At 52.5% G+C, this 12,781-nt stretch overlaps 1 protein-coding gene across 4 annotated transcripts in view; it reads left to right on the top strand.

Annotated features, from left to right (window-relative positions):
* Nucleotides 1-955: 955 nt before the first annotated feature.
* Nucleotides 956-12,781, top strand: part of Agap1 (ArfGAP with GTPase domain, ankyrin repeat and PH domain 1) — a 428,036-nt gene continuing 416,210 nt past the window's right edge. For all 4 annotated transcript variants that reach the window (XM_032901597.1, XM_032901598.1, XM_032901599.1 and 1 more), the window contains exon 1: nt 956-1,675. In XM_032901597.1, the coding sequence (XP_032757488.1) occupies nt 1,513-1,675 (163 nt within the window). In that variant the 5' untranslated portion in view covers nt 956-1,512. The remainder of the gene's footprint in view (nt 1,676-12,781) is intronic.

Consider the following 12,781-nt stretch of genomic DNA (forward strand, 5'->3'; position numbering starts at 1 on the left):
TGAACAGTATACCTACCTGACAAATACTGGAACCCGGAAGAGTTCCAAGAGCCAAGAACTTGGCTGCCTGGGTCCCTGGGCTGTCCATTAGCTTACATTTGAACCTGGTAGGGCACAGGACATTTGAATGTTTATGAAACACCCCTGCATGGCGAGACAGGGACTCTGCCACAGTGCATTGATCCAGGACCTTTAAGGCTTCGGACTCACCCTGAATCCTTGGAAATTTACAACCTAATTCACTAGGAGACGTTGGGATGACCTCTCAGCTGCAGTGCGGTCCAGCTTCATGAGCTCCTGGACTGAGCTAAAGTAGGGTAGTGTTGAGCGCTCGGAGGGCTGTGGCTTGGAGGCTACAACTCAGTTGTGCAACCTTTTCGTGGAGAAGCCTAGAAGATCCCGTGGAATCCCGTCCCACCTACCATCCCCGCCTCAAGTCCAGTTTCTTGATCAGGACCCCGTGTATCCCATGGGAAGGGAAGTAACTCGCCTGCTGGGTTCAGAAAAGGAGGCAGAAAGTTGTCAGGCGGGGGAGGGGACCCTGCGTGTCGCAGAGGTTCCTTAAGCGCTCTGCTGGCAAACAAACAAAAGCGCGGGCGGGCGGGCTCGCGCGCCACCTTGTCGGTACCGAGGCGCTGGGGCTGGCACGGGGCAGTGGGGATAACAGAGAGGGCCCAGGGCTCTCAGCACTCAGATCAGCAGGCTTTAGCGGCGTCCCGGCATCCCGCGGGGCCCGCCCAGTGCGCTGCGACGCGAGCGCAGAGCGCACCCCACGCGCGCGGGCCGGTCGGCGCGATGGACTACAAGTCCCAGCAAGCCCAGAGGCAGCGCGGGGCGGGGTCTGGCGCAATTCCCCGGGATCCGGCGCGCTGGGAAGCGCCGCGGAGGACGCAGCGGCGGCCGGAGGGCGGCGAGCGCGGGCGGGGCGGGGCCGACGTGGGCCAGAGCCCCCTGCGTGCCAGGGAGGGGCTGGCCGGGCAGCGGCGGGCGGCGCTCGGGCGGTCTCCGCGGCTGGCAAGGCGCCCCACAGCTCGGTCTCGCTCGGCGGACGGCGCAAGGCAGCTGGGGGCCCCTGGAGCGCGCGGTAGCACGGCACTCCACAAGCGCGCGGACCCAGCCGCAGCAGTGCGCCCCGGAGCAGAGCGGCCACTGCCGGGGCCTCGGCCCCGGCGCTCGCAGCGCGGCGCTGCCTGCGCTTTAATGGCTGCTCGGCCGGCCGGCGCGTAGGGGTGCAGGCGGCTGCGGCGCGGGAAGGCGCCCGAGCAAGCCTCCTCCGCGGCCGGCCGCGCTCCATGGCGCCGCGGTCTCCCCGGACGGCCCGCTGACCCGGGACGCTGGTCCCTGCCATGAACTGAATCCCTCTACTGCTTCATCCTCGGCTTTCTTTTTGCGCCTCCTCGGCTCCGTGCTCCCCGGGGGCTGCGGCGCCCCGGGTCTCGGTAGCCCGCGGGGCTCCGGGGCGCGGGGCGGCGGCGACGGGGGGCGCGCGGCTTTGGGCGCCGCGCCTGCACCATGAACTACCAGCAGCAGCTGGCCAACTCGGCTGCCATCCGGGCCGAGATCCAGCGCTTCGAGTCGGTCCACCCCAACATCTACTCCATCTACGAGCTGCTGGAGCGCGTGGAGGAGCCGGTGCTGCAGAACCAGATTCGGGAGCACGTCATCGCCATCGAAGGTGAGGGCCAGGCCGCCCGGGGCTTCTGGAAAGCGCGGGGGAGCGGGCGCCCCTGGCGCGGCGGGGTGTGTGCGCGCTTGTGTGTTTGCGTGTATACACACGCGGCTGCCCGGCGGAGAGAGCACTGCGGTGCCTCTTGTCCCGCAAGGCCGGCCAGTCTGCTAGGGAAGATGGATTATCGGCGTTCATTTGATAATGGACAATGGAGTCTCTCCTGTGAGAAAGTGGCACGGTGCCGCCACGTCCTGGGCCTCCCGCACGTCCCGTCCGGGCCCAGCAGACGCCTGGGGGCAGCTGCTTGGGATGGCGCCACAAGATCCATGACAGGTTATCAGGCCTGGCCTGAGCGTCTTCCATGGACGTTGAAGATGTGTTTTGAGAAGCGCTGCTGCTGGGGGTGCTGTTCTGGCCAGCTTATTCAGTTGCTTCACGGCTGTCTTTTTTTTCCCAGTTCGCGGATACAGGGGAGGCATTTGGATTTGGCGCATATAGGAAGCCAATGGGACCGAGGCAGCATCATGTCCCAGTGCTGCTGATCAGGCTGGCCTTGTACAAACGCTGGGCGTTTTGCATTAAAGTCAAATTATAACCTTTTTAGGGCGGCAGGACACCTTGATATTCTCTTGCTGAAGGGGGCACTTTAATACACCTGCCACTTGGGAGCCACCCAAGAGGAGGAAAAGTGAATGATCCTGCTGCCTTTAAGCCTGTGTTTGCCTGGAACACTGTTCTAACCCCTCAGTGTCAGGCAGGGCAGTATCGCTGCAGGGGAGGATGGAGCTGGCGGCTTTGCCCTGGCCTGTGTTCTCTTTGGACTACCAATGGCTCACGTTTCTCCCCTACTAGGTCCCTGAACTGTTTCCTTGGATTGTTTCTCTGGGCCTGCCATCATTTACCTGGGGGAGCAGGTGGCATCTAAGTGGGCAGTGTGTCATAGTTCAGCCAGTGGATTAGCAGCCTGTCCTCTTGAGTTGCTGTTGGCCAGTGACAGTAAAAGGCCTGCAGGTGGCTTGTCCTAGTATAATACTGTGCCTGCCAAAGGCTGGTGAGTCCTCTATTGAGGACCACAGGAGCTTTCCAAGTCCAGCAGGAGTGTGTTCAGAAGCAGGTGCAGGTACGTCCTGGGCTCCTCCCCCTGCTGTGAGACGGCCTCTGCCCCCAGGAAAGCTTGGCTCCTCTGCCTTCTGAACTTCTAACCCTGAAGTGTTTGGGTTTAAAACTTGGCTGCTGGGATGGAGATGGTGGAGGCTCTGTTGCTGATCCGCTTGGCATTTGGCAGCCTCGTGTACTTGAACCAGATCCCAGGCAGGCTCGAAGCTGACTAACTCTCCACAGGATATATTGTAATTCTAGGGGAGGGTCCAGGCAACCTCCGTCCTTAAGAGGGACTGGCTCTCAGTGCACCTGGGCCCCCTGAGTGGTCACGGTTGCCTGTGGTGGCTTCAGATGCTTCCAGACCCATTAAGAACCACGGCTTCTGTGTGGCATTGGAGTCTTGCGGTGTTGTGGAGGGCACTGTCTTCCCCTCAACTCCCCAGCTGACGGTGAGGAGATAGAGCTGATGGGTTCCTCTGAGAGCAGTGTGTGAGTCCCTGTCAGAAGTGCTGAAAGGTTCTCGTGTTTCTCTCGGATGGCTGCTCAGCTCTGTGGCTGCACATACAGAAGTCTGATGAAACCCTTTGAAAGCGGGTGCCAGGAATGGAATGCACCTGACTGGAGCTGGGCTCTGGAGGCGAGGAGGACCTCCAGCTGAGTGTGACTCATTTCCCATTCTTAAAGCTACACTCTAGGGTCTTGTTAGCGAGAGGATGTTCTTTCGTTTCTTTCTTTTTTTTTTTTAATTGTTCTTCCACAATGATCTCCTCTTGATGGCTTGATACTCACCTTAATAATAGGGGCCCAAGTCCCCTTTTGGGTAGCCTTTGTCATTCTCAGTGGAATCCGCGCTAATGGGTGGCTCACGCTGGAGTCTCTGGTAGTGCTCTTATTTTGCTTAGGACTAGGAATGCCCACATTGTGCCAAGTCTGTAGTAAACTCAGTGAGCCGGGAGAAACGGTCGTGTCTGCCTCTGTACTTTGTGCTCTCTTCTACAGCACATTTGTGGAGAACTTGAGGACCGATGTTTTGGCATTCACAGTGGCCCCCCGTCCCTCAGAGGAGGAGGTGGAGGTATGGGAGGCGATGACCTCTGGACTGAGGGTCAGTTGGGCCCTGGTGGGGCCAGTCTCTGTCTTTCCAAAGCATCCCTCTTTCAGGACCTCACCGTGCCCCTTGTAATTAAACCCTAATTTGTGTGTTATAACGGAATGGCCTTCCCATGCCAGTTTTAAGACATGGGGAGGATCTTAGATCTGCTTCTTTGATGTTCAGCGTGGTGAGAGGGTTGCCAAGTGTGGTGGCATGATGGTCGTGGGTGAGAAGATAACAAACATTTTTTATTGAGAACTTCACGCATGCACGTGTGTGTTTTGATCGTCTCTACCTCCCAGTCACTTCCCAGTTTCTCCTCCCAACTTCATGAGCTTCCTCACTCTCCCTGCAGTTGAAAACATGTGGAGTCCATTTAGTGCTGCTGTGTTTTATGTGCACGGGGGGGGGGGAGCATTGGTTGCTCTTTTAGGGGCTGCATCCTTGAAGGAAACTGACTCTTCTTCCCCAAAGCAGTCATCAAGTGCCAGGAGCTCCTCAGCTGGGGTGAGCCTTTTCCCATTTGTGCTGGGATCGTGGCAGCCTTGGTCTTGCGAACGCTGTCACAACTGGCATTTGTTCATGTGCCCAGTGCTGTCATGTACAGCAAATCCTGTTTCAGTGTAGACATCCACTGTCATCTTTCTGACTGACCTCTCCTCTGCAGTGATCCCTGAGCCTTGGTGAGAGGGAGCGAGTGTTACACTGGTGTTCCATGTAGAGCTGGGCACTCCCCTGTTTCTAACACTCTGTGTATCGACCAACTGTGAGCGTCTATTAATCTCTCCTGTAAAAAGTTTCTGTGATGAGGGTTGAGAGGTGTACTAATCTAGGGGTATAAAGATTAATTTAGGGAGCAGTTTATTATTATGTCCATGTAGTAGAATAATAGTATTAGGTTCTCTCCTAGGGCCTATAACCTAGCTGGACATGAGTTTTTGGCCACACAAGACATAGAGTGCATTTTGTAGAACAGGATTTAAATCCTACCAGAAAGTGGCTGGTTACTCCTATAACATTCGTGCCACTAATGCATGTATTACCACATGCCAGTGGATATACTTGCCAGGCTTGCCATTGTGAGCTTGTGGGGCTTACAACTGGGTAAAACTGCCTAATACTTTTGATTTCTTCATGTCTTAGGTATGTACATGATGTCTTCAGACTCCTTACAGCCGACTGTCAAATTCTAGAAGTTAAGTAAGAATGATAGCAGTCGGCTGTAAGGAGTGTCTGTTTTAGGAGTCTGTGGTATTCCACTAATCAGTAACTCTTGGGATGCTGAGAGATGGGTCAGTGGTTAAGAACATTGCTGTTCTTCCAGAGGATCTGAGTTCAGTTCCCAGCATCCATGTCTGGTGGACGCCTGTAATTCCAGCTTCAAGGGGATATCATGCCCTCTTTGGCCCAACCAAAGTGGATACCTGCACGGGTTTATGCAGACACAAGATACAACACACACACACACACACACACACACACACACACACACACACACACACACGTATACCAAGTTTGGATAGTTGTGTCTTATTGATGCTGAACTGGAAAGGCATTGCCTTGGTGGCACAAGATGACACAAGCTTGGAGACCATGATTAGAGTGAGTGCCTGACCACCAGGGTAAGGAAGTGAGCACCCATCCCTGTCAGAGACAGACCCGAGTGTCTCCTCGAGACGCGACTAGGAAGGAGCTTGAGGAATTACAGAATGCGAATCTTTCAGGAAAGGGTGTGCACATCGTTGGAGATGTTTTTTAAAAACTCACTTTCCTCGCAAAACGCAACCTGCCATTTCCAGAGCTATCTAGCTAGACTTTCTCCCCTCCGTGGCTCCCCTGTCAAGGCCCTCGGATTGTCCTGACAGGAGCCTTTTCGTCCTTAGGGAGACTTTTGCAGAGACAGGACCTGTGTGACATTGCGTGCCGGTGTTTGGTTCTGCTGTAGTGTCTTTAAAGCCTCTCGGCTCTCTGGCATCTACGTGATTGTTTGCTCTTGGGGTGAGGAACAACCTTGGGGAAGAGGAAGATGTTTTTGCTTGCTGCTCGTGTCTCCCTGAGTCGATTTTGGCCTCCCTGTCATATACAGACAGACACAATGGTAGTAAGAGCTGAACTGGGAAGCTGAGCTGACACAAAGACAGCCGCATCACCAAATCACATGTTGAGGGCACGGTCTGTGTGCCGGGATACATGTGATTTTCATTCTCAACCCTGCTTAAAACACTACCTTAAAAAAAAACACAAAAAAACAGAAAAACTTTTTTTTAGTACTTCCCCCCCTTACTCAGAATCTTCTTGACTCCTGAATATTTGCGATTTAAGGAAACATTAATGGTTTCACATTGAGCCCAGCAGATTTCTGGGAAGGGGTGTCCTACAGGGGCATGGTCTGCTGTGGAATGCAGCCTATGCCATTCCCTCTCCAGAAGTGAGCCTGGGACTGCTGGGAAATCCAGCCACGTTTCTGAAGTTGAGACAGCTCCCCACCTCCATCAGTGTTCGTGCTGCTGTCCTCACTAGATGGCATGGTCCTTCCATGTTCTCTTAAATGTCCATGCATATGTGCAAGTTTGGCAGCTCTTTGGTAGCATCCAAGCCCCAGCATGTGGAGAATCTTGGAAGATAGCAGGGAGTCCGCTCAGTCCAGTGGTGTACCTGTTGTTGTTGAAATCTGTGCCCGTTGGAGTGAGGGGTACTTAACCTATGTTATGCCAGTTCATGCTGTGGTAACCCAAAACATGGCTGCCATCCTGTTGTATGACAAAATATTTTCTGGGGAGGCACAACACACTCACCGAAGAAAAGGATCCCATGACAGACCAAAGTAAAGATATGCCACCAAAGTCCAACTTGAACCAGTGAGTGTGGGTGAGGGGTCACTTAGAGGAGCAGAAATAATGCAAAGACAGCTGCCTCACAAAGCCCACCCCAGTGTGGATGGCAGCTCACGAAAGCTTCTAACCCGGAGCGCACTGCCAGCCTGGGGGCAGCTCACCAGGTTGGAGAGTGTCCATTCCGAGTGACTCAGTTGGTCTAAACCTCTTCCAAGCAGCTCTACTGGTTTGTTTCTTTCAGGCCTGGTGTCAAAGTCTTCTTTGTAGTTTGGTTTGTCTGAGAGGAAGTCTTCAGCTTTTATTGCTTACTTTGGGAGGGAGGGAGGGGCCTAGTGAGTCTGGTAAGTTTCAGGGGCTTTTGAGAGCTATTTGAGTTGTTCCCTTCCCTGTTTGAGAGAGGTTACCTGCACAATGGGATGTTTCAATCTCAGGAAACTGTTGCCCAGCACAGCTCTGCAGCCCAGTAGGTGTTGCTACCTGTCTGAGACTAGCTGCGGAGCTGTGGGAGCCCCTGCTGTGTGTAGTTCCCATAGACCCTGTCTTAGCCTTGACCAGGGGAGAGACAGGTTGGAGGATGCCCCAAGTAACCAAGGCATCTCGTTCGCTGTAGAGTTGTTTAATGCAGTAAGCTTGGTAGGGGTTTGTTATCTGTTTGCTGCAGTGTGTATATTTAGGGACCTACGTTTCTAACTGCTGCCCTGGGTGGGTCGTCTCTTCCCTGGCTTCTGTCTGCCATGCGTGCTGGTGGTCCTGTTACAGGTGTATTTGCTGGTTTATTCAGAGGCAGCAGTTTCACCACCTCCTTTGGAAACTGCTGTTGCTTCTCATTGCAACCTCATGCCCAACCAGTGCTGGAAGCTCTCACTGTCAGTGGCTTTTAGGTACCTCATGGACACCCCTTCACAGAGATACTTGAAGCCTGGTGCAGGTCAGCGTTAGCCACAGCTGGCCTTGCCTTCCTGGATTGAGATCCCCCTGCTCCCTTACCAGCAGCCTTTGGCTCAGCTCCCTTCCCGCTTCCAGCCTGGAGAGCTGGGAGCTCCCAAGGGCAGATCTCAAGCCTTGTTTACATTTGAGTCCTTGGTGCTTGCAGAATGCCCTGCGCTGGGCATTGGTGGCCATTTCCTTTTGAGCCTCATCTGGGGTGTGAACGGAGTTATCTTCCTGTAGAAGTGAAATCTTGTCCAGAGCCTAGAAGTTGGGGCTGGGCAAATTTTGGATGTACATGCTTAGCTTCATAGGACTAAAACATGGCTGTGTGTGTGTGTGTGTGTGTGTGTGTGTGTGTGTGTGTGTGTGTGTGAAGGAGAAGTTTGATAGATTTTGGGGCCTTTTCCAAATTATTGTTTGTAAAATTGGTGGATCTTTCTGCCAGGAGCTGGTTAAATTCAGAGAATCAGACTGACCCAGAGGGATCAATGAGTGACAGGCTGTGTCACTGATGTCATGGAGACTGTCACTCAGTGGTTCTCAAATATAAGTGGGTAGGCAAATGACATTGAGGGCTTGCAGAACCAGATGGGAACCTGGTTCTGTAGGGCTGGGGTGCACCTGGGCACCCATATTTCTAAGAAAGTCTGCAGTTCAGGGACCCCATTTTGAGTAGAAAAGAGGAAAGGACACTTTCTCTGGCTGGACACTTGTTCTGGCCTGCAGTGTTCAGAGCCAGCATTGGGGTCCCTATCAGTTGCCTAGGAAGTTGCTAATGTCTAAAAGTTTGAACCATGGCAAAGGACTGGAAGCCAGTTTGATTGGTTTCAAGTGCAAGTTCACCGTCTCCAGGATAGTCCTAGAGGACTGAGTGCAAGTACCTTCTGAGTGCGGAGTTCTGGCGGTCAGAGGGTCAGTAGTCCTCCTCAGCAGACGGTCCAGTGGAGAGTGGAACCCCTGGTGCCTGGTTTCCTCCTGCCCGGCAGGCTTAGGTTGAATCTCCTCTCCTGGCTGTAGTAGCACAGCCCTGTGCATATTTAGATGGGGTTCATCAGTCTTTGCTTTCTTATGGTAATTTGGTAGGTGATACATTTGTTACCCTTGTTTCCCAGCATAGAAAGCGTCTGTAGGAGAGAGAGCCTTTGCCTGTTATCAGCCGTGCACAAGAGCCAGGGAGGAGGAGCCTGAAGGAAGTGACTCAGAGGGAAGGGAGGCAGGTCCTGCCCCTGAAGGGACACAACAAAACCTGCAGCCCTGTCACCGCCACCTCTGTTGATGTCCAAACCAGACTTTTCTTCTGCTGCAACCAGATCCCTTGCTTGGCAGCACTCCTTCCCCTGCAGGCCCTGCAGGTTTTTATTGTGCGCCGGCCTCACCCTGGCTGACTGCAACTCTCCAGGCTTTTGGTTTTGTTTTTTGTTTTTAAATAATAGAAAATTTGAGATTATGCATTTTTTCCCATTTCTTGCTTCTCTTTCCTCCATCCATACCTCCCATGGTACTGCTACCCCTCTCTCAAATTCATGGCTTCTTTTTTTTTTTCTTTCATTCTTTGTATGTATGTGTCTGTGTTTATCCCTAAATACATAAATATAACCCGCTTAGCCTGGGTGTTTTACACACACACACACACACACACACACACACACACACACACACACACACACACACATTGATTTCAGGGCTGTCCACTAGGTATTGGATAACCCATTTTCTCCCACCCTCCGCATTACTTAGTTGCCTATGGTTTTTTTGTTTGTTTGTTTTTGGTCTGGGGTTGAGGCCTTGTGAGCTTTCACTCTTCTACATTAGTACGCCTGCTGCTGTTACACTTGTTCACAATGTGTTCGGGGAGCCACGTTGGTGAGCCTCCATGGCTGTCGGTTTTCTGACACCTCTAGGAGACACTACTTCACAGCAAACTTCTCGTTCCTCTGGCCCTTACAATCCTTCTGCCCCTCAGCCCCCTTCCACAGTGATCTCTGACGGTCCAGGAATTGTGTTGTAGATCGATCATTCTCTCTGTATTTTGATTGACTTCGGTTTTCTGTAATGGCCTCTGCCTTTTGCAGACAGAAGTTTTCTTGATGAAGGTGGGCACTGCCTTACCTGTGGGAATGAGGATTGGCTATTTAGAGCTATGTAGGGATCACGCTGGTGTGAGAAAGTGGTAGCTGTAGGATCTCCTCCTTCACTAGCCTTGGATCATGGGTAGGTTTCTGGTTTCAGGCACAGTTTCCTTTTCGTTGCGTGGGCCTCAGGTCTGTCTAGAGAGCTGTTGGTCACTGCCAAGCTACGTGTGCCGCTACCCTGAGGGTTCCTGTGCTACCATGTGTCTGCTTTGTCATAGCTGGGTAGGACTTTCGGTTGCTTCCCTCCATTGGACGCCTGTGTGACACCTTCTGCTACCATAAGAACCAGTTCTGAAGGAGGAGACTTTCAGGGCAGACCCAGCATGGGTGGGTCCTGTTGTCCTGTGTCTGCTGCCTGGATGTCTTCAGTAGGAATTTTCCTTCTACCTCTGGGGGTAACCAAGGGCAACAGCCAGAGCCTGTACTGATCTGGGAGTCTCTTGAACAATCCCGAACAACTCAAAGAGGGGTTTTCAGGTCAGGTGTTGAAGTTTTTGTTAGATGGTCCATGACTTTGGAGGGAGAGTTGTCAGCCCAGATGGGAAAACCGACTCACATCTATTACAAGTCTTTTCGGGTAGATAATAGTCTGATTCCTGATGACTTTTCAGACGGCTTTACTGTTACTTCACCCCCTTTCCCCTCCTGGATTAACCATCTTCCCTCCCCAGTTTGAGTCTTTTCTTGTTCACATTGCTCTTCAGATCACTGTACCCGCTATTCCCCTCTCCCTTGTTTTTGTGGAATGGTTCCAACACTCAGACAGACCTGTGTCGCCACTGTGCCCCCTTCCCTCTGCATCCCCTGCTTAAGCGACTGAGTCTGGAAAAGCCGGATGAGGCTTAGTTATTTTTAAAGCCCAGGTTTGGGGTTCCAATCTGGTGCTTAGCTGCATAATTCCTTCTCTTTGTTAAGTACCTTTCTCTGAGGAAGAAATGCACTCTGCAGATGTTAATCTCTGATCTTTGCAGCATCTGTTATTTCTCTTGTGGGGTTGGAGAAGAAAGGCTTTGTGTGGTGCTGCAGGGAGCCCTGGCCTCTGACGTGGCGGGAGGGACTTTGGGTAGCTCTTGTCTAGTGCTCTGGAACCTGGACCCAGCCTTGCCTTTCCTGAGATTGGAGATGCCCCATGGACAGGGCCAGCATAGTCTTTTAGCTGTAATCACTTTACCTTCCTGTGCTGTCTGCTCACAGCTAATCAGGGTCAGAAGTCAGAGGGGCATCAGGATTGTGTCTGGGGCTAGGTTGGGGTGGGGGGGGCAAACACCACGTGGGCAGAAGAGGTTGTTGATGGAGCCTTTGAATAACCAGCCAAATAGCTTGTTTGTGTGCAGGGTCGGGACATTTTCCATAGAGAGCAGACTAAATATAGGCTTGAGGGTGGGGACCAGGACCCAAGAGGGGGCTGTCATCTCCCTGGTATTGTTTCTTCCTCTAATCAGGACTCCACCAGCCCTGAACAGGTGGCCACCCTGCTCGCTCTGGGAGCAGATTGGGTTTTTTGTTTAAGCAGGCTCATTTGCACATTTCACACTTCTCCCGCTGTTTGGTAGGGATTGTCTTTTTCCGGGCTGCAGTGTTGGAGTGTTTGTTCAGTGTTTCTATACAAGCAACTGTCTCATCCTTAAAGCTGCTCCCGGTAGCTGCCTGTCATTAGCATCATGGGTAGGAACTTTTAAGGGTGGGAGACACTTTGCTTCTGGGAGAATTCCAGATACTTACTGACCTGACGATGCTTCTCTCCAGTCGCGTTCAGACACACTCAACAGGCCCTAGCAAATTGGACCATGCCGAGAACAGCCCAGGGCAGGCCTGGTGTCACCGCAGTAGTCTCAGATCAGTCTAAAAGGGGAAGCGGCCATTCTGGGAATGTTTAGTTTCAATGCAAGCATTTAGCATTTTAGTTTTATCATGGATGTTTTACTTAACTGAGGATGTTTGAGGAGAACCCAGCATTTGTTATTTCTGTTTTCACAAGAGTCCCCTCACTCTCAATACTGGGGACTTATGTTGGTTACGTGTTTGTCATTACAGGGGCAACATACCTGACAAAAACAAACAAGTTTATTGTGCCCTCAGTTGAAAGGTGCAGTCCATTGCAGTAGGAGGAGTGTAGCCACCATGGTCGTCAGGAGAGTGGGCCACAGTCAGGAAGCAGAGAGAGATGAATGCCGGTGCTCAGCTCACTGTTTCTGTCTAGGGTCCCAGCCTGTGTGGGATGACATCGCCTACATTTACCACGTGTCTCTCATCGTAGTTAACTCTAGAAGCTCCTTTCACAAACGTGCCCAGAGGTTCATCTCGTAGGTGATTTTGATCCTGTCAAGTTGACGGTCGATATTAACTGTGTTGTTTTAAAGCCCCACTGTGTGGCTTCTGGAAGCCTGTTTGCCTGCCTTGGCAGCTGTCAGAGGTCCTGGGCTGCTGCGAGCCAGTCACTAACTCGGCTCTGAAAAGTCAGTGGCTGTTTCAGAATGGGGGATTGCAGGAGCCTCAGACTCATTCACGTTTGGGAGCTCACTTTTGACACAGGACACCCAAGTAACAGGAAGGAAGGTTTTGCATACTAATTAAAGTAGTCCAGACATGGGTGGCAGGCAGGGACTCAGTTGTGCCGTGGGCTTCTCATTCCATTGACAGGCACGTGGGTGGGTGCCTGGCTCTTACAACCAACCTCACAGGGCATGGTCTCAGGTGAGCCGTTTGCCCACTTGTGTCCTCATTTCTGTCGGGTACAGGCTGGAAGGGAAGTAGTGTCCTCTTGACTTTCTCCTTCCCTCTGCACACAGCAGCCAGGCCAGCACTTACTAGGGAACAGTGGGTTCACCTGAGCGCCGCACTCTGACTGGTGGGCTGGTTGGTGCCTCCCTGTCTAGAGCTCATCCTCTTCACCTTTAGTTTTAAAGCCCGGAGAGCCAGCGCTCTCCTATGCCCGACGTAGGGATCACATTGTCAGTCCTAGGATTGTTCTCTCCTTGGTTGACTAACACAGTGTTGTGTGTAGCTGTTTGTATATATGCAG

This window comes from Rattus rattus, chromosome 4 (genome assembly GCF_011064425.1).
Source record: "Rattus rattus isolate New Zealand chromosome 4, Rrattus_CSIRO_v1, whole genome shotgun sequence".
NCBI lineage: Eukaryota > Metazoa > Chordata > Mammalia > Rodentia > Muridae > Rattus > Rattus rattus.